Here is a 21,231-nt window from a genome sequence, read left to right as displayed (position 1 = left end):
CTAATTTTCACTCAACATTCTAACGAATTTATACTTGAATATTGTGTTTTAAAAAATATTTTAGGGATAATTTTTTAAATTTACCGAGAGAAAAAACAAAGTAATGAGAACAAAAGGATATTGTAAAACCCTCAATAATATAATCATAGTCAAACTTTATTATATCTCCTATTCTTTAACTCAGTTCTATAATCTTTAGAAATTTGTCTTCACTCCCCTATCCTAACGTTATCCATTAGTTTCCCATTTGGATCCCTAAATCTCTTGTCTTCGTTTAGCTTAGAAGATATTACTAACAAGTACTGATGGTTAAAATTAGCTTAGATATTTTTTTTAATTGGGTTAATTGGTATATTGATTTTTATAAATTTGAAAAATTAGAAGTAGAGAGAGGAAAAAGAGTGATAAATAAACTTTTATAATGAAAGCTAAATTAACTAATTTCCATATCTCTATACATAAATGAGACATATGAAAATCAATCTATCTAATACATAAAATTAAACCCCAATTATATCTCAGATCATCTTAGAAGGGGAGAAAAAAATGGGCCAACAAGAAAAAATTAAAAAGAAAAAAATTATATATTGAGGAAAGGAAAAAGGGGGGGGGGAAGATTTCTAGAGCCATAAGGCACCAGCTTCCTTGAGAAGAGGGACCAAAGTGCCATTGATATGAGAAGCCATAACTCTATCCATGGACCCCACAAGTTTCCCGCCGATGAAGACGACGGGGACCGGCGGCGAGGCGGCTCCGACGAGCCTCATTAAAGCTCTTTCAATTTCTTTTCCTCTGGGGTCATGGTCGAGCTCGTACACCGTTGGGCTCACGCCCATTCCACAAAGCAACCGTTTCAAGGCGTGGCACATGCAGCAGCTGCTCACACTGAATATCACCACCGCACTCTCCGCCGCCAGCCGGATTACTCGGTCCACTGGGTCTCTCGCTGCCGCTGCTGCCGTCGCCGGCATGTAATACTCCCATGAACGCTCTGCTTGGTAACGCATCATTTTTGTAGTGAGTGAGATTGTGAAGAACCAAAAAGGAATGGTTTTGTTGGTTTTGTTGGTTTTGTGAGTTTGGGGTTTTTGTTTTGGTGATGGCAGTTGAGGGATGTGGTGGGTTTATATAGGAGACTGGGGAATTAGTTATATTGGTGTTGGTAGCACCCAATTGTAAATTATTGTTTTTTTTTTTTTTTTAACTAAAGTGTTCTTTTCAATTATTCAAAAGAAAAATTTCTAGTTAAAACTTTCCAGTTTTATTCGATTTTAGTCCTTATTCTTTCAATTATCTAATTTTAGTCTTTGTATTTTTAATAAATATTAATTTTAGTCTCTCAAAGTTATTTTTTACTGAAATTGATTAATTAATAATTATCATTTTATGCTAGAAAATAAAATATGTGAATATATTTCCAAAATTTATAGTAAAATGCTATAAGTAACATAATTTTTTTTTTTTAAAAAAAAAGTCAATTATAAACTAGTATTAAGGACTAAATTTAAAATTTATTGAAAGTATAGAGACTAAAATTAAATAATTAAAAGTACATAGACTAAAATTGAACAAATTTCAAAATATAAGGACTAAAATGATATTTAAACCAAAAATTCAACACATTTAAAGAGAATGATAGAAACAAAGGGTTTATCAAATATAAGTGTAGTACTGAATGCACCAAAATATTTTTCTTTTGACATGATATGACTGATAGTTGTATCCCGAATACGGGAATGTGCAAAATATATATATAAGAAAACACACATAAATTAATAATAAATAGAAGAGAAATGTTTGTGAGTAATTGTTAAAATGACTTTTATCATTTTCGAACCAACTCTAAAATATGTTTTTAATCACTCTCAAAACTAATGACCATGATATGAAAATTACATTTAAAAATGTAAAATTCAATATTAAACATGACAAAAATGATTTTAGGTGAATGTAATGATGGTAAGATATTTTAACTGAATGAGTTATATCGATGATGACGTAGATAGTTTTCCCATTCAGATATCAATAATCTAACATTTTCCATATATTAAATCTATATCGTGAAGTGATAGATTAGCGATATTACTTAGGTTTAGAAAAAAATAACATTACAAGAATTGGAATACAAAATTATCGAGAATAGGGAGGAAGTTTATTAGATAAAATAAATGGAGTAGGAGGCAAAGGAAGTAATAAAAAGGAGAATTTGTCTGTTGTTGTCGAGAGGCGTGGGATGAAGATGTTTTCTAATGTTTTGCTTTCAAAAGGATTACTGTCTGTACTTTTTTTTTTTTCCTTTTTTTCTCTTTTTATGAAAAAAAACAGAAAAAAAAAAAAGAATTTTGTATTTTACATAAAAATAGGGTGTCATAAATTCTGAATGGGAGGCGGCTACGGGGATTAACTTTGTCTACGCTATAAATATATATAAATTAAATTAAATACATACAAAAATTAATAAAGCAAAAAGGAAAGACATTTAAAAAAAAAAAAATTGTGGGGAAAATTTTTAATAGACGGCTGTATCTGTCTTTGTTGTCGGGTTGGTTTTGTATAATAAGAAAAAAAGAAAAAACAAAGTTTAATAAGGAGAAGAAGGAAATGTCTGACGTGACCCTTACGCGCATGTTTTGCTTTTACCTGCATTAGGATTCTCAAAACCTTTATTATTAATTTAAAAGAAATTTGTTTGGTTCAAATATTGATATTTTTACGTTTTTATAGATTCGATATCAACACAAGAGTTGGATCGATATTTTTATTATATCATAAAAAATTTATGAAAAAAAATAGTAAACTATCACTAATGTAAATATAATATATATGTTAATTTGTTTAAATAATTTAAATTTATATTTTGAATTTTTTATTTTTATAATTTTTCTCAAAACTTTATTGAAAATTCCGTAAAATTAAGATTTCAATAGTTTTGTTAACATCAAAATTTAAACATTGATTTAAACATTCACTATTTTACATTGAGAATTTCTCATTAGAAAAATCAAGATGTTTATAAAATATATTACGACTCCTCTTATTCAATTGGTTTTGTGATTGAATGTTAGGTTATTTAATACTTTCATGTATGGTTTCGAAAAAAATTTGATGTCAATGGAGCTTTCATATATCATTATGTGATGAAAATCGTGATCTTAAATAATGTGGTAGTAACCTAGATTTAAAAATAGGATATGATACATTGTCACACACACTTTAGGTTACAACCACAACAATTTCATTTGAGTGTGTAAAAGGTAATATTGCAACTCTTTTTTGAAATTTTAAAACTATACTAACCAAATAGTATTTAATTAATATAAATTATTAGATAATACAAGGTTTCATCTCAAAATTAAATGACAAAGAAATGAAAAACCCATCCATCTTATGAGGAGTTTGAAGTCCCTTTGTTTTTCTAATGTTGGACCTTCAACAATAGTTGCTGTACCAACAAAGTATTACACGAAAATTTCTAAATATTCGGTAAATGAAACTGTAATATTAAATTTGACATCCACATGGAACAAATTATTAGAGTCAACACATTGAATATATGTATATGTGAAAAAAGAAAAGTAGAGGGTGAAAGGGAGAGGAGAAAGTAGAGGGTTTTTATGGGGTTTATCGCTTGAGAAAGTAGAGGGTTTTTATGGGGTTTATCGCTTTGACCTCTCATCTCCAAGAACAACCTAACTTTTCATTGCAAAACACACATGAAACTGAGCTGAGAGAGAGTGCATAAAAAGTTTCAAAAGAATATATTTATATATTATTTATTTAAAATTTTACTTGTTGGGTTCCATTTTTATGTAAATTAAATAAATAACTTTCACAGTTGCAGACTTTGGCCTAATTCCATACTTTGCTTTCCTCTCTGTCTGCTTTTCCCTCTTCCATTGTCTCCACTTCTTCTAACATTTCCTCTTTTCTATTCACACCATCCCATGTTTTTATTTTTAAAAACTTTCCTTATTATCCATATCCATATTTTTTTTCTTTTTTCTTTTTAACATTGAGAACTTGACATGTTAAAAATAATAATAATAATAACATATGTCATCTATCAAGAAGTCAAAAGTTTGAATCTTATTATAAGTTTTCTGTCTCTTTCTATTTTTGAAGAATCGAATTCTTTTTTAAATAATTGCACTATTGCAAAAAGAATTTCTCAAGGTTTGAAGAAAATTTTAAGTTAGAGAACCCAATCAGTGTATATGAGAAAGGATTTAAAGGTTAGGACAATATAATTATTAAATAATTATGATGGTTACAGTATTGAATGATTTTAGAAAAATACGAAAAAGTATGTCTATGTTATGTTGTTGATTTTTTTTGAATTGTTTGTTGACCAACTAGTGTGTGAGATTTGTTTAAGAATTGGATAAAACAATTTTTAAGACAAAAGAAAACAACTTTCAAATCATCCTTTTCATGAGTGGTTGAAAATGGCTATACTCACAAATTATATTATCAATGTTATATATTAAAAAAATAAATCTAAATACTATTATAGATGATGAAAAAGAATGGAAAACAGTAGAAATAAGAAAGGGAATGTAATAATATGATATCATTTTATTAGAATGTGTACAAATTAACATTCCCAATTCAGACTATTATGAGTAGTTTGTGTAATAGCAACTGCAATTAAATTGTGTCCCCTTTGAAGTGAATCTCATATGTGATAATTGTACCTTTCGTCATAAATATCTCCAAAGAGATATTTAATGAAGTTTCAATTCTGTTGGCCAAAAAAACAAGAAGAGATTTTCATTAAAATATATATATATATATGATAAATTGAACTATGTTTAAGTTGACCTTTATCTACATGTTTAACTATTTCATCAAAAAATGCCGCATGATCCTAAAATAAAAACGTACAACTGCATTAATAATACAACTTACTTAATTATTCCTTAAGATATCTTCATAATTATCACAACTTATCTATTACTTGGTTAAAAATACACTATATCTAATAGATGTCCTCCATTAGATGGAAAAATGTTATATACTACTATTTTTTTTTAGTTCGATGAAGTATTTACCTTTTTCAACCCTAAGAAAAACTAAATTCTGTATTTATTTTCTTACTTTTTTTTTTTTTAAGAAATCGAACCTCTAATTATAACCTCAAGGTTGTTAGTATAAGTAATATGTCAGTTGAGTTATGCTCATTTAACAATTAAATTCAGTACTTATGTTTTAAAATGTTAGAATTTTACACTTGAAATTTAAGTTTTGTTTCAATTTGAATTCTCATTTTTAAGATTTAAACTTTTAGTATCATTTTTTTTTCATAAATATTACTTCTCCATCTTTAGTGTTAATATCATTTAATTAATTCTAAAGAATTAAAAAAATTATAGCAAATGAAGTTTCACTATTTCTCATCACTATTAAAAATAAATTTAAAATTCACTTCATAATTATTTTAAATAAATCAATAGATATTAACGTCAATAATTGAAATTAAAAGTGTAAATTCAAGGTAAAATTATAACTTTTTGAAATTTATAGACTAATCGAAACCAAACTCAAAAAAATAATTTTAAAGTATATTTTAAACCATTTTTATTAAAAAAAAATTAAATAAAAATAATTTTTTTTGGAAAACAATGAATCCAAACATACCCGAATTAAGCCTAAAACGCTTGTTTTTAATATAATTTTTTTTAATTATGTTAACAATGTTAAATTAGTAACCCAAAAATACTAGAGATTTATCTTAACACATTGATTAGTTAATTCGAGAGAGAGAGAGAGAGAGAGAGCATTAATGGGAAAATAAGAAGAGGGAGGTTTGGGAATTGGGAATATGTTTGTATAATTGAAGAGGAAAAAGAAAATGGAGATGAAGAAAGAAAAAAGAAATTGGGAAGGAGAAGGCGTGGCCTGCAAATTCAGAAAGACCTGCGAGAAAAGCAGAATCGGGGGGCGGCGGCTGCTGCGCTGCGTACGGTGGCGCCGAATACCGGCGCAACACCAGGAAACGGAAACCCATCAACCACACTACTTTCTCTAAATTACAACCTTACTCCTTATATTTTTAACACCATTAACTAATGCCCCACCCATTCTCATACACAACAATCCCTATTTCACAACAAATTCAATTAAAACAAATTTGTATTTCATCTTTTTCAAATTCTAATTTAAACCTACTAATATTATTAATTAATTTATTAAATATGTATTATGTTAACAATTTCGGTATAATTATCATTTTATTATAAACTTCAGTTTATACATTAGTTTTCTTATCTCTTTTGATTTAATTCTACATTCTAAAATCTTATAACAAAATATTGGAAATATTGAAAAAAAAAAATTCTTCAAAATTTGCACCATTTGAATTATAGAATTTGAATAAAAAAAATAATAGATTTTAAATTATCTATTAGATGCATATTTGCTAAAGTCAATGAATCCAAAAACAATAAACATAATCCAAATTGTCTAAAAAAAAAAATGTCATGTTAGCTTTCTTTTTTTCAAAAAGAAAAAAAAGTATCTAATAAGCCTTTAAGTTTTCAATTTTGTTTAATATAATCACAAATGTATTAAGTACATAATTGAAAGTTAAGGTATAACTAGACATAGAGTTCAATTTTATGTCAAATAAATTGGTTTTTTTTTTTAAATGTTAAATATGCAGAGGATTGATTAGATATAAAATTGAATATTTAGAGACTTATTAAACACAAATTAAAAATTTTCAAATTAAAAGTTTAGATCCCATTTGGTAACCATTTCATGTTTTATTTTATTTTTTTTGAAACTAAGCTTATAGACACCACTTCTACCTCCAGATTTCTTTAATTGTTATCTACTTTTTATCAATAGTTTAAAAAATCAAGCAAATTTTTGAAAACTAAAAAAAGTTATTTTAAAAAAAAAAATTTTGGTTTTTAGATTTGGCTAAGAATTCAACCATTATATTTAAAAATATTCAAATCATTGTAAGAAATATTTATAAAATAGATTTAATTTTAAAAAACCAACAACAAATTATCAAATAGAACCTTAATAATCTATCAAATACTTTTAAAATTTTTGAATCTATTAAACATTTGGTTTATGTACTCAACAAAATATTTGGTTTATGTAAAAACTAAGTTTTTAAACGTGTTTCCACCTAGAAATTTTTATGCTTTCTAATCCACTCTATACTCATATTTTAAAAACTAAAAATAATTTTCAAAAATTTGTTTTTAGTTTTAAAATTTTAAAAATTAAAATATTTCTTTACGTCATAATTAAAAAATTACAAAAAAAATTTGCATAAAGTTCAAAAACTAAAAACAAAACCCGCATGACTTTAGCATTAAAATTTAAACTTCAAAACTTATCACATATAACATTATATATATATATATATATATATATATATATATAATATATATGCATGCATGCATGCACACACATTATTTTATATTGATTATATGATCTTATCTTCCCGAGACTCTACTGGAATTGTTCGTCTCATTCTCCACACAATCTCTTTATTTTATTGTTGTTATTATTATTTTTGCTATTACTTCCAACCCCCCACTTCTATACTAACTCCTTTTAATTTTAATGGCTTTTTTAAAATTATACATATACATATGTCTGAAATTGATAAAGTATTTATAAAGTTTTTTTCATTGCTATAATTTTTAATATTTATGCTCTTTTTTTTTTTTTATTTTGATGTCATCTATTGATGATTTGACATGACACATTGTAAAACGGTAAAAAGGAGTAGGCCCAATTACATAAAATTGGTTGCTGAAAATTTAGTTTAGTTTCAAATGTATTTCCTTGTCTCACATTTATATAGTTTTTAATCTTCGGCCAATTATATTATCTCACTAACATACTTAATTTTTCAATTTATATATTATATCAAAGATTAAAATATTTTAAAGACTTAAAATTAGAAAATTCAAGGTGAATTGGTTTTTTATGTGAAAATTAAACTTTCGAGTCAAATTTACATTTGGATAAATTGAATGGTTAAGTTGTAAATTTAAATTATTTAAATTTTTTGTCAACTTTTAATAAATAAAATGTTGGTATAATACTGTTTTCTTTTCCTTCATTCAACAATTTGAGAGTAGAAAAATATTTTATTGATTCTTTGAACTATATTCAAATAGACAATATATATGGATATTAGTTCTAGTTCTTATTTATGGTCATATAAGTCTTTGATAATCATAATTTTTCTGAATACCCTATTATATAACACATCTTAAAAAGGGATAAAAATGAGACAATGCTATAATATAAACTTCTTGTAAAATTAAATAAGAATAGGTAGGTGCTGAAAAAGAAAATCAGAATTGGATATGAAATGCAATGATGATGTTTCCTATGACTTGTTGGATTGTAAAATAAATAAGAAGCACATAAATTCCAAGTACGGATTTGGTAAAAGTAATAATAATTTTTTTTATATATATAAAAAAAAAAANGTAAAAGTAATAATAATTTTTTTTATATATATAAAAAAAAAAAGGAAAAGTGACGTGGCAAATGTGATGGAACATTAAATAGCACACACGTCATCAATTTGGAACAAACATCAACCATTGTTCCCAAACGAGGGAACATTTCTACGAGTATTGCTCCTCAATTTTCTGATACCATCGTAGTATTAAAATTTTTCTTATTGTATTTGTCACAATCGTACGGAGTATTTTAAGAATTTTGCAAAATTCACAAAATAAATTAATATTTAATAAATATATTATTTGATGACCTATTAAACCAAGAATAAGAATAGTAATTACTACCTTAATAGGGGTGAGCATCTGTTAGTCGGAATCAGTTTTCCAACTAAACCGCCATCGAACCAACTATAGTCGGTTTAGTAAATGTTCAAACAAACTTCGACCGTCGAAGAATAAAAATAGGTTGGTTGGTTTGGTTGAAGAACAATGACAGAAATAAATATTATCACTAATTGATCAATTTGAGCATAATTCAATAAGTTAAGAACAAAGGCTCTTGATCAATGCACTAGTGCTTTGTTTAATTAGTTCATTTATTCAAAAATCTCAAAATTATTGTGACTATCTGGTATAGCTTTATATATTTTAAGAAGTTTTAAAATGTCTCTTAATTTTTAATTTTATACATATAACAAGTCAATGTTATTAACTGTATCAATATAATATATTCGTGAATCAATGGATGTCTTTCTCCTTTTTAAATGACTCAAACTTAAATAATATTTTAAAATCCAACAAATTATTTTTATTAAAATATAATCAAAATTATTGAAAATAGAAATGCGCATAATATATCTCGCTAAATTGCAATTTATATAACCATATTTTTTTGTGAGTATTAGGTTTATACTCACTAACACTACTTATAATTAATTCCAATATAACTCGACAGATTGGAACGAAGTCGAATCACCATCTCATTTAAACTAGAAAAAAAAATCTATTCTATTGTATAAACTATATAACTCTAGGAGTAATGGCAAATTTAGCAAAATTTCAAAAAAAAATATAAAGAAAATATCAACTAAAAATGTAGTAACTAAAAACATAATTTAATAACATAAAATGTTTCTCTAGAACCAATAATTGTGAAGTCAACTTGGATGGGAAAAGTTGATAATTTTTTTAAAAAAAATACAAACATTAAATATTGGAACAAAATAATGAAATATATAATATATAGATTAAATGCGATGCATACCATAGCACCTCCTTTTTTGTGTTCCCTTTTTGAATCATTGTCATAAAATCATTGTTTGGAATGTTAAAACATTTTCTTGAATTCAACATTTATTTTTAGATCAACTTTTAGAATTTCTCTCCATAATTTATTGACAGCTTCAACCTTTTCTTCTTTTATATGGTCCCTTTCAGACAATAATTTCACTTACTCTATGACATAAAATAAATATATATATATATAATAGAGGAGAATCTTTGTTTTCCTTTTTTGTTTCTATATTATGAGTGAATGTCTATTTTACACTTCAATTAATCTTTCAGATACAATTTTTTCGAATTTGAAGTGTCTGTTAAGAGATGTTAGGACAATGGAGGTGCAATTTTTGTTTTTTTAGGACATGACTTTTGGGTGAGAGTGGTTTATATATGGAATTGATGCATCTATTCTTGTATGGGTACATCAGTGTATGAAAAGACAACTCTTTGAGTTAATGTATTCGTTGATACTCTTCAATCTTTGAAATAGAACTTTTTAAGTTTAGAATGCCCACTATGAGATGTTAAGACACTATTTGTGTAGGTGATTGTACATTGAATAAATGCATTCTTTCATATATGAACGTGATTATTTCATATATAAATATGATCCATATTCAAGAAGGAGAATTTTCAAGTTTAGGTGAGGTATGCAACAGGCCCCCAATTCTTAAGACATATGTGAGGAAACGAAATAAGAGAGCAGAATCAAATGTAAATGACTGAGGGATATGGAAATAAAATTAGTTATGGGTTGTGAGTGTTCTTGTGGGCCCATGAGAAAAGATTCAGTTAGTTACAAAATAAGTTATTTAAGGGTTGAGGGGAGGTTAGCTAAGGACATCTTTTTGCATTGTATTGTGAATGCTCTATGAGCTTGTAGAGGGAGGGAGTCTCGGCTTTCTTGGCAAATTTTGCCAAAGAGTGAATATATAATCTGAGTTCTATCACTTTGGTATTAGAGCCATCATTTCGTGGGGAATGATGGAGAAAATAGAAGCTAGAATGTTTGCTTTCGAGGAACAAATAACTTGTTACAGGTCAAAATGGAGATTGGGATGGATCAACGATTCGTCGGAATGCAGTAAGTAACGAAAAAATCTATGGCAGTAAGGCTGGAAGCTCTGGGAGAAACAATGGAGCAAAAGATATTGCACGCACTAGAAGCATGGTCAAGAAGAGGGGGAACCTCAGGCAATAATGGAAACTCGGGTTCGTCAGAATGCACGGTGATGAATAAAGGGAAACAATCGAAGTGCGAGGAGGGTGAAAAAAATGGGAGCCTGTCGGAAAAGGAGATGAGGGACGTACCTTTGTTCGATATGAGGTTGAGGAAGCTGGAAATCTTGATTTTCAAAGGCGAGGTGTGAGATGACTCAATAGGGTGGTTTCATCGAGTAGAACGATGCTTTGTTGTTAATCGGTTGTTGGAGAAGGATAAAATTAAGGCAGCGGTCCTGTGCCTGGAATGAGAGACACTCGAATGGCATCAATGTGAGGAAGAGTGGAAACGATGGATACTTGGGCCAAGTTAAAGGAGCAGTTACTATTTTGCTTCCTACCAGTGAAAGAGAAGGATTGTCAAGCTCAATTTCTCTCCCTAAAGCAAGAGGGGACGACGAGAGCTTATCGGCATCGCTTTGAGCAACTGTCGGAACCTCTAAAGTGGATGAAACACTGGAGAGAAAATTTGTAAGTGAGCTCAAAAAAGACATTTAGGTTGAAATGATAATGTTCAAACTTGTTGGGATCAAGGAAAAAATGAGAATAACCCAATTAATTGAAGATATGGAAGAGGCTCGTAAGAAGAAATGGGGAGGGGGAAGCCCAAATCCGTCTAAAACCACCGACTCCATTGCCACATTAGGTACTAGCCCCACTCCGGGTCAAGCAAACTCCAGCAACTTGACGGCCCAAACCATCTCCCTTTACCCTAATTGAAGTGCAGTTGCCCCATCTAACTGAGTGACTTTACGTGATGTAAATGGAAAGTCATTCACCGCCTGTGCCTTCAAACGATTATCCGATATTGAAATGCAAAGTCAAAGAGATAAGGGCTTATGTTATCGATGTGATGAAAGGTACACTCCGAGCCATCGTTGCAAAGAGAATGAACTAAACTTATTAGTTCACCATGGCAAAGAAGAGGAAGAGTTAGCTACCAAAAGGAACGAAGTGAGTGAGGAATTCGAAGAAGTTCCACCGGCAACCTTGGAGACGTTGGTGATGGATCCTACCGAAGATGAAGTTGTAGGGCTATCATTAAATTCACTAGTCGGAATCGATTCCCCACGGATTATCAAGTTGAAGGGTATGATTGGAGACAAAAATGTGGTGGTTTTAATTCATAGTGGAACATCCCATAATTTCATCGATGAAGAGCTAATAACAATGTTCAAGCTACCGCGATCACCTACATCGAGCTATGGCATTATGTTAGACATAGGAAAGTCCGTTCGAACAATTGGAATTTTTAAAGGTGTGGTACTGAACCTCCCCAATCTCACTATCATTAATGATTTTTTTACTTCGCCTCTAGGCAGTGTTGATATAGTTTTGGGTGTTCAATGGCTCATGATGTTAGGACGAGTCGAATGCGACTGGAATACATCTGAAATGGATTTCCAAATTGGCGAATGGAAAGTGCACCTTAGAGGACAAAAGCCTGATAAAATCACAAGTTTTCCTTAAATCCATGCTGAATTTTGTAAAAAAAAAAAAAAAAAAACCAAAAAAATTTTGTTGGAATTGAATACATTAAAAGCCTAAACAGAGGGAGAATCCCACAGGTTCGAAAAAGATAATACCAACCCCGAAATACATGAGGTCCTATAGAAATATCAATCGGTGTTCCAGGCCATCGAAGGATTCCCACCTGCGCGGCATCACGACCATTTAATTGAATTAAGAACAGAAGCAGGACTAGTAAATGTCCGCCCATATTGTTACCCCCAGTTTCAGAAGGATGAAGTTGAGCGACTACTTGAAGAGATATTAACAGCGGGGGTCATACAGCCGAGCACTAGTCCCTTTTCCAACCCAGTTTTATTGGTTAAGAAGAAAGACAGTAGCTGGAGGTTTTGTGTCGATTACAGATCACTCAATCAGATAACGGTGATGAACAACTTCCCAATTTCAGGGGTTGATGAGCTACTTGATGAACTTGCGGGAGCCATGGTCTTTTCCAAGGTAGAACTCAAATCTGGGTATCATCAAATATGGGTATAAGGACATTCACAAAACAGAATTTCGAACTCATGAGGGTCACTACGAGTTCTTGGTCATGCCATTTGGATTGAGAAACGCCCCCTTGACATTCTAATCGATGATGAATTATATTTTAGGACCCTATCTACACAAATTTATATTGGTTTTCTTTGATGATATACTGATTTGTAGTTCCTATGCTCATGACCATATACATCATTTATCTATTGTGTTGCAAGTACTGGTGGAAAATCAGATGGTGACCCACTTTAAAAAATGCACGTTTGCAACTTCAAACATTGAATATTTGGGCCATGAAATCTCAACGGATGAAGTCATGGTTGATCCCTTCAAGATAGAGGTTATGGTGTAGTGGCAAACACCATCGTCGATAAAGCAGTTGAGAGGTTTCCTCAGGTTAACAGTGTAAGAGTTAAACAATATGTAGCAGAAGTATCAAGGATCCATAAGCAATTTAATTCACTAATTTTTGGCAAAAACTAAAACATGTTCTTCAGAAAAATGAGTTTTCAGAACATACCTTTGATGAACTCTCTAAGAAAACGTCTGTTCAGCTGCTGTCTTCACTTGATATCAACATGAACCACCTCAAAGCCTTCCATACTATGCTCTTGGAGCTTTAGGCAGAGTTGTGGGGCTCAAGAACAGCTTGAAGATATAGAAAAACAAGAAAAGCTCATAGTAGCAAGCTGAAGAAGACAGTTTCTTCTTCACCGAAATATTGCTCTCAAAATTCTGTATTTTCTTTTCATCTTCTTCTTCTCCAATAACTCCATTCTTCTTTATATATTTAGATGAACATGCAAAGTGATGGAGTACATGACTTGCAGCTCATGCTTGGAGAATCAAAGTAGAGAAGATAATGGTATGTGTATGAGCATAAAGATAATGGTAATGGAGAAAATCCATTTTCCATTTTGTGCAACCATGCAAACATTTTTCCATTTTTTTTTAAATACAAAATGATTTTAAATCATTTTCATTCAAAATTTGATTTTATGAAATTAATTTCATAAATTAATTTAAAAAAATTAATTAATTTAATATCAAATATTAATTTTTGCACAATAATCATCTTCATATATTTAAATCATATTTAAATATTTATTCTCTTGTTCCATTTAATTTGAACGTTTCAAATTAATTTCTTAAGCTATCCTAAAGTTTACCCATTTACAAGCTAGTAAGGGAACCTCGCAAACCTACAGATCATGGACTCCAACAATTCGAGATTAATCAGCTAAACTCATTAGATCGATCTAATCCCCATTCGTTAACTAATGGGTGATTCCACTAAAACTCATAGGTGAACTCCCCTTACTGTAGATATATTATGTCCACTCGATATAACCATGATTAACAAGTTAACCTTTCACAAGTTGCTGATAATAACGGCTGAGTCAAATATATGTTTTATCCCCGTAATTACCTCTTTTTCCTTAAGTTCCACTGATCCCCTAATGAACAATTGATTTTTGATCCAATCAACAAATCGAATCCCTCTTAGGCCAATGAGAGGGTGAGGCCTCTTCTTCAAGACCCAGAATCAACACTTGAAGGGAATAATCTTTCTACTAACTCTAATCGGGTAGGAGTGAATTCCCTCTTGCACTCTATGTTCCCAGCTATTCATACGGTCTTATCCTCAAAATGGTAAGCTTATTGAGTAGAGGTAATTGGTCTACTCTCACCGTTTGCAGATCAAAGGATAATCCCGAACAAACAAGAGTTCATAGTTAGCTCAGGATTAAGGTTAAGTGACCTAGATCATCGCTTCAAAATAGTCAGTCTTAAACAGTAAACATCATTATAAAGTAAGAATGACAGGTTTCATGGTTCGATCTTGCACAAAACTCATTTGCACAGGACACCCCCACTCCTCATGTCTCAACATGCACGAATTAGGATCACTTCGTATGTCTTTACAACACTTTGTAACAAATATAGAGTAGGTCGCATCCAATAGTGTTACCAGAATAGGGTACCCAACTTTATTCATATATTATAGATCATTTTGACTATTTACTCGAACCTGATCCACTTGTATGTATCCACATAAAGTTCAAGTACTCATATAATAGTCAAGGGACTTAGGTTTATTTAATTTCTAAAAAATAATATATTCAACAACAACTTTATCGAATTCTCATAATAAGTTATAATGTTTACAAACCACGAATTTTAGGACATAAAACCCAACAAATAGGATACTGTCAAAAATTCGTGGCCAACTATGGTTCAATTGCATTCCCACTTATACAACAATTCAAAAAGGACAATTTTAATTGGAAGGAGGAAGCCTAAAGAGCTTTTGATGATTTAAAGCAAGCTATGATAGAAATTCCTGTTTTGTAGTTGTTAGATTTCAAACAACCATTTGTATTTGAGAAAAATGCATCGGAGGTCGGTGTAGGGGTCGTCTTAATGTAGGAGGGCCGCCCATTGGCCTATTTCAGCCATGCCCTTCCACTAACACATCAACTAAAGGCAATTTATGAGCGCGAGTTAATCTCCATCGTTTTGGCCATTCAAAAGTGGATACCTTATTTACTAGGGCGACGATTCACAGTGTGCACAAATCAGAAAAGCCTTAGGTTTCTATTAGAGCAACATATATTGCCGGCGAGTATCAAAAGTGGGTAGCAAAACTGATCGAGTATGATTTTGAGATTGAATACAAAAGGGGGCTGGAAAATTCTGCAGTTGATGCGTTGTCTTGAATGCCTTAAGCAATGGAGTTAAGTTCGTTAAGCATAGTGGATAGTATTAACCCACAGTCTTTAGCAGCCAAGTCGATCAAGATGACGAGCTACGGGGGATCCGAGATGCTATTCAAGCTGGAAATCCATACCCTTAAGGATATTCTCTGAAATGTGAGCTACTACTATACAAACAAAGATTGGTATTACCTCTTTCATCACCAACAATTCCACTGCTACTTCAAGAATTCCATAACAATCTGGTAAAAGGCTATAATGGAGTGGTCAAAATGTATCAACACTTCAAGAAAGAATTTTTCTGGAAAGGAATGAAGGTTAGGGTACGTACTTTTATAGGAGACTTCTTAATTTGTCAACAAGCCAAGTACCTATCTTTAGCTCCAGCAGGATTATTACATCCTTTGCCCATACCGGAGCTGATTTGAGATAACATCAACATGGATTTCATCGATGGATTACCAATATCTGAAGGGTACAACTCCATCATGGTGGTGATTGATCGATTGTCGAAATATGCCCATTTTATCGCACTTCGCCATCCCTTCACAGCAGCCACGGTGGCAGGGGTGTTCCTTCGAGAAATAGTAAGATTACATGGCGTACCAAGAAGCTATAGGTTTCTAAAAACATGCAGCAGAAGAAAACGAGATCATTAAGTATTCTAGTTCCTCAATTTTGACATAAAAATAAGCATGTTCGTAGGGTATCAAAAGGGTTTCAACACATACCTTTGAAGATCCGCTTCAAACACGAATTTGAGCTGCAATCTTCTCCAATTGAAGTCGTGGACCACCACCAGAGCTTCCCTACTATTCTCTAGGAACCTTAGAATGAGTTGTGGGACTCAAAACAAGCTTGGATTTAGGAAAATTGGAGGAGAGGTACAAGTTTATCAGTTGTGAAGAACCCTTTCTTCAACTTGAAATTTCAATAGAATTTTAGTCAGTTTTGCATTCCCACTTCAGCTGAAATTCAATGTATATTTATATAGATTCAACATGCAATCACATTGCATCTTAAAGCTCCACCACCTGCTTGAATTTTGATGAAAAACCATAAATGGAAAAGTACTAAGCTTCTTTGTTTGAAGAAGTGGGAAAATCTCATTTTTGAAAAAATTAATTTTTCCAATTTTTTTTTAAATTTTGAAAAATGATTTCCAAAATCAAAATTATTTTCAATTTTAATTCTTTTAATTAAAATTAAAATTTTATTAATTTTAAAAAATTATTTTTTAATAAAATTAATAATAAATAAATAAATAATTATATTAAATTAATTTGTCACCATTCCACTACCATGAATCCCTATTCATGAAATCACATTTAAAAATTAATTGATTTTCTAATTTCGTTTAATTCCAAATTTAAACGTTTAATTATATCACATATAATTACTAATTCTCTTAATTCAAATTTAAACGCTTCAAATTAACTTATCACGTTGTTCTAAGGCTAATTCCCTTTGTGAGCTAGTAGGTGGACCTAATGGATCTACAAATCATGGACTCTAACGATCCGAGATTAATTAGTTAAACTCTTTATACCGAATTAACCTTCATTAGTTAACTACCGGGTCACTCGACTAAAACCTAGTAGTTGCACTCCCCTCACTGTAGATATATTGTGTCCACTTGATATAATCATGATTAATAAGTCGATCCTTCACAGGTCGTTCGTATTTACAGCTAGGTCAAAATTATCATTTTACCCCTGTAAATACATCTTGTTTCTTAAGCTCCGACTGATCCTCCATTGAACAATTGGTTTATAGTCTGACTCATAAACCATGATCCTCTTGATCAAAAGAGGGCAGGGCCTCTTTGTTCAAGACCAGGATTCAGCGCTTAACAGAACAACCTATCTGCTAACCCTAAGTCGAGTAGGAGTGAATTCAATCTTGTAGAGCTATGTTCCTAGTTATATATCTTGTCTTATCCCCAAAATGGAAGACTTATTGAGCAGTGTTGTTGGACTACTCTCACCTATGCAGATCAAAAGATAATCCAACAGGAGTTCATAGTTAACTCAAGATTAAAATCGAGTTACCCTTTGAATTTGAAGTAGTCAGTTTTAACAGTAAACAATCGTTATAAAGAAAAGTGACTATTTCATAGTCTGGTCTTATGCAACTCATTGCATAGGATGCCTCCACTCACATGTCTCTACATGAATGGTTTTAGGATCACATCATTTGTATCAGTATACAAAATGGACAGCATACAATAGTATCACCAGGATGAGGTACCCAATCTCATCCATATACTTATAGACCTTTTTTGCTATATACTAAAACTAGATCCTCTTTTATGTCGCCATATAAAGTTAAAATATTCATATTATAGCCATAGATTTGTTTATTGGATTTATAATATAATGCAATATTAATAAAAAAAAATTATTGAATAAGATACTCAATAACACATTTATTGATATATAGAATATGTTAACATTATTTACGAATTGCAAGTTTAGGACATTCCCAATAGAAGCATCGTGTCGGACAGAGACAAGGTATTCATGAGCCTTTTCTGGGAAGAGTTATTTAAATTGATGGGAATTCAACTAAAACGAAGCACGTCATATCAGCCACAAACCGATGGTCAGACAGAAGTAGTCAATCGGAGACTGTCAGACGAAAGTAGTCAATCAAGGATTGTCAGACGAAAGTAGTCAATCAAGGATTGTCAGACGAAAGTAGTCAAGCAGGGACTAGAGGCTTACCTATGTTGTTTTACCATGGAAACACCGACTAATGGTCCAAATGGTTGGCCTGGGCATAATACAACTACAATACTTCCTACCACACATCTATCAAGAAATCATCATACAAGGTGGTGTATGGCCAACCCATACCTCTGTTAGTATCATATGAAGTAGGGACAACTATGATGGGGGAAATAGACATACTACTAAAGGATAGAGATGAGATGTTAAAACACCTTAAGTCATATTGGAAACAACACAACAATGAATGAAGTCCCTTGCGAATGCTAAAAGACGAGAGGTTGAATTTGAAATATCTGATCGGATGTACGTCAAGCTCAAACCATATCCCTAGAGCTCCCTGTTTATCCATAGGCACCCGAAGTTCTCTCATCGCTTCATTGGCCCACTCCAAATCATTGAAAAAGTTGGCTCAGTGGCATATAAGCTCGATCTTCCTACTCATGTCAGTATCCATCTAGTGTTTTATGTGTCTTAACTATAGAAGGCGATCGACACATTATTACCGAGGATCGCAGCTCCTCCAGTGTGGTAGAAAGACAAACAATTACACCCACATCTGGTTGTTGTTTTAGGCGTGTGAAAGGTCGATATAGCGGTAGTATCCTCAACCGATTTTGAAGTCCTAATCCAATGGAACAACATGACTTCAGAGGACGCGACGTGGGAAAACAACCTGTAGATCAAAGAACAATTTCCAAATTTTCACCTTGAGGAAAAGATAGTTTTTTGGGGGGCGGGTAGTGATAAGGCCCTAATTCTTAAGAGATATGCGAGGAAACGAAATAAGATAGGGGAATCAAATGTAAATGGCTGAGGGATATGGGAATAAAATTAGTTATGGGCTGTAAGTGCTCTCATGGGCCCATGAAGAAAGATTCGGTTAGATATAAAATAGATTATTTAAGGGGTGAGAGGAGGTTAGCTAAGGACATCTTTTTGCATTATATTATGTGAATGCTCTGTGAGCTTGTAGAAGGAGGGAGTCTTAGCTTCCTTGGCAAATTTTGCCAAAATAGTGAATATATAATCCGAGTTTTATCACTATTTTAGGATAATGAGGTGTTTTTCAAATTTTTTACCTTACAAAATATGTTTTTATGTATATGAAATTTTTACTTTTAATTCAATAAGTTCATTTATGCCAATCAAATTTCACTATTTGGGAATAGACAATATTGTTGGGTTATATGTCCTAAAACTCGCAGTTTATAATCGTTAAACCTATTCTATTTGCAATAAAGTTTTTATTGAGGTTTATTCAATAAATTTGTTATTAAATATGTAAATTGCACTTGTAATAGCCTAAATCCAATAAACTAACGAACCCTTATCTATAACATGAACACTTGAACTTTATGTAGAGACATAAAAGTGGATCAAGTTTGAGTATATAGCCAAAAATGGTCTATAAGTATAAGGATAAGGTTAAACTTATCCTAAGACACTATGGATGCGACTTGCTTTGTATATGATACAAACGATGTGATCCCGAAATCGTTCATGAGGAGACATGCGAGTGGGGGCATCTTATGCAAAAGATGTTTGCATAAGACTGGACCATGACATTGTTACTTTTCTATATAATACTATTTACTGTTAAAACTGACTATTTCAATTTGATGACCTAAGATTCAATCTCAATCTTGAGCTAACTATGAACTCCTGTTTATTTAGAATTGTCCTTTAATCTGCATTGGTGAGAGTGACTCAACATCGCTGCTCAATAAGTCTTCCATTTTAATTGTAAAATCAGGTAGATAGCTAGGGACATAGTCCTGTCAGATGAAATTTACTCCTATCCGTTTTCAGAGATAGTAAATAGATTGTTCCCTTAATTACTGACTTCTAGTCTTGAATAAGAGGTCCCGCTCCTCTCTATGACTAAAAGGGACTCGATTTATTGGTAGGACCATAAACCAATTATTCATTATTGGATCAGTGAGACTTAAGGAGCAAGATGTATTATGGGGGTAAAACGATAATTTTGACCCAACTGTAAATACAAACTACCTGTGAATTTACAATGAGAAGAGTGCGGCTACTGGGCTTTAGTGGAGTGGCTCGGTAGTTAATGAATGTTGGTTGATTCGGTTAAAAAATTTAGCCAATTAAATTCGTATCATTGGAGCTCATAATCTGTTAAGGGTGTTCAAATAATCCGACAACCCGAATAACTCGGACTACCAGACCCAAAATATAAGGGTTGAATTGGGTTAGTTTTGTTTTTGGGTTGGGTTGGGTTGGGTCGGGTCAAACTTTTTCTATTCTTGTTGGGTTGGGTTGGGTCATGGGTTGCCTAAAAAAAATTGTATTGACCCAACCTAACCCGAATTTTATATAAACAAATAAAATATACTATATATATTTCTTTTTGTTTAAAATTTGATTACTTTGTATTGATTAATTTATGAATTGTAAATATTATTCTTTTAAAATTGTTATGATATTTGTCTTTATTTGAAGTTTGCAATAAATATCTTAGATGCTTGGTATTTAGCATTTAAATTTTATGAGATTTTAGTTATTAGTCATGTGTTATATATAAATTTACATATTTTTAATTAAAAGAAAAAAAAAAGTTATAACCCGACAACCCAACCTAATCCAACCTGCCAACCCAACCAACCCAAATTTTCAGGTTGGTCCAAAAAACACCTTCAACCCAACCCAACCCATGTACACTCCTATAATTTGTAGGTCCATTAGGTTCCCTACTAGCTCATAAACGGACTAAACCTTAGAATAGTGCAAAGAAAATTTGAAACGTTCAAATTCGATTAAAGGGAATTATTAATTATATACGATATAATTAGACGTTTAATTATCGAATTA

At 31.3% G+C, this 21,231-nt stretch overlaps 1 protein-coding gene across 1 annotated transcript; it reads right to left on the bottom strand.

The window, feature by feature from the left end:
* Positions 1 to 541: 541 nt before the first annotated feature.
* On the bottom strand, positions 542 to 1,102 carry LOC120068337 (glutaredoxin-C1-like). The gene has a single exon (XM_039020069.1). It carries the CDS (start codon positions 1,008 to 1,010, stop codon positions 621 to 623), a length of 390 nt encoding a protein of 129 aa, XP_038875997.1. The 5' UTR covers positions 1,011 to 1,102; the 3' UTR covers positions 542 to 620.
* Positions 1,103 to 21,231: the final 20,129 nt, after the last annotated feature.

Source organism: Benincasa hispida, chromosome 12, assembly GCF_009727055.1.
Source record: "Benincasa hispida cultivar B227 chromosome 12, ASM972705v1, whole genome shotgun sequence".
NCBI classification, from domain to species: domain Eukaryota; kingdom Viridiplantae; phylum Streptophyta; class Magnoliopsida; order Cucurbitales; family Cucurbitaceae; genus Benincasa; species Benincasa hispida.
Note: the sequence above shows the minus strand (reverse complement) of the source record. Positions and strands in the feature narration are given on the sequence as shown.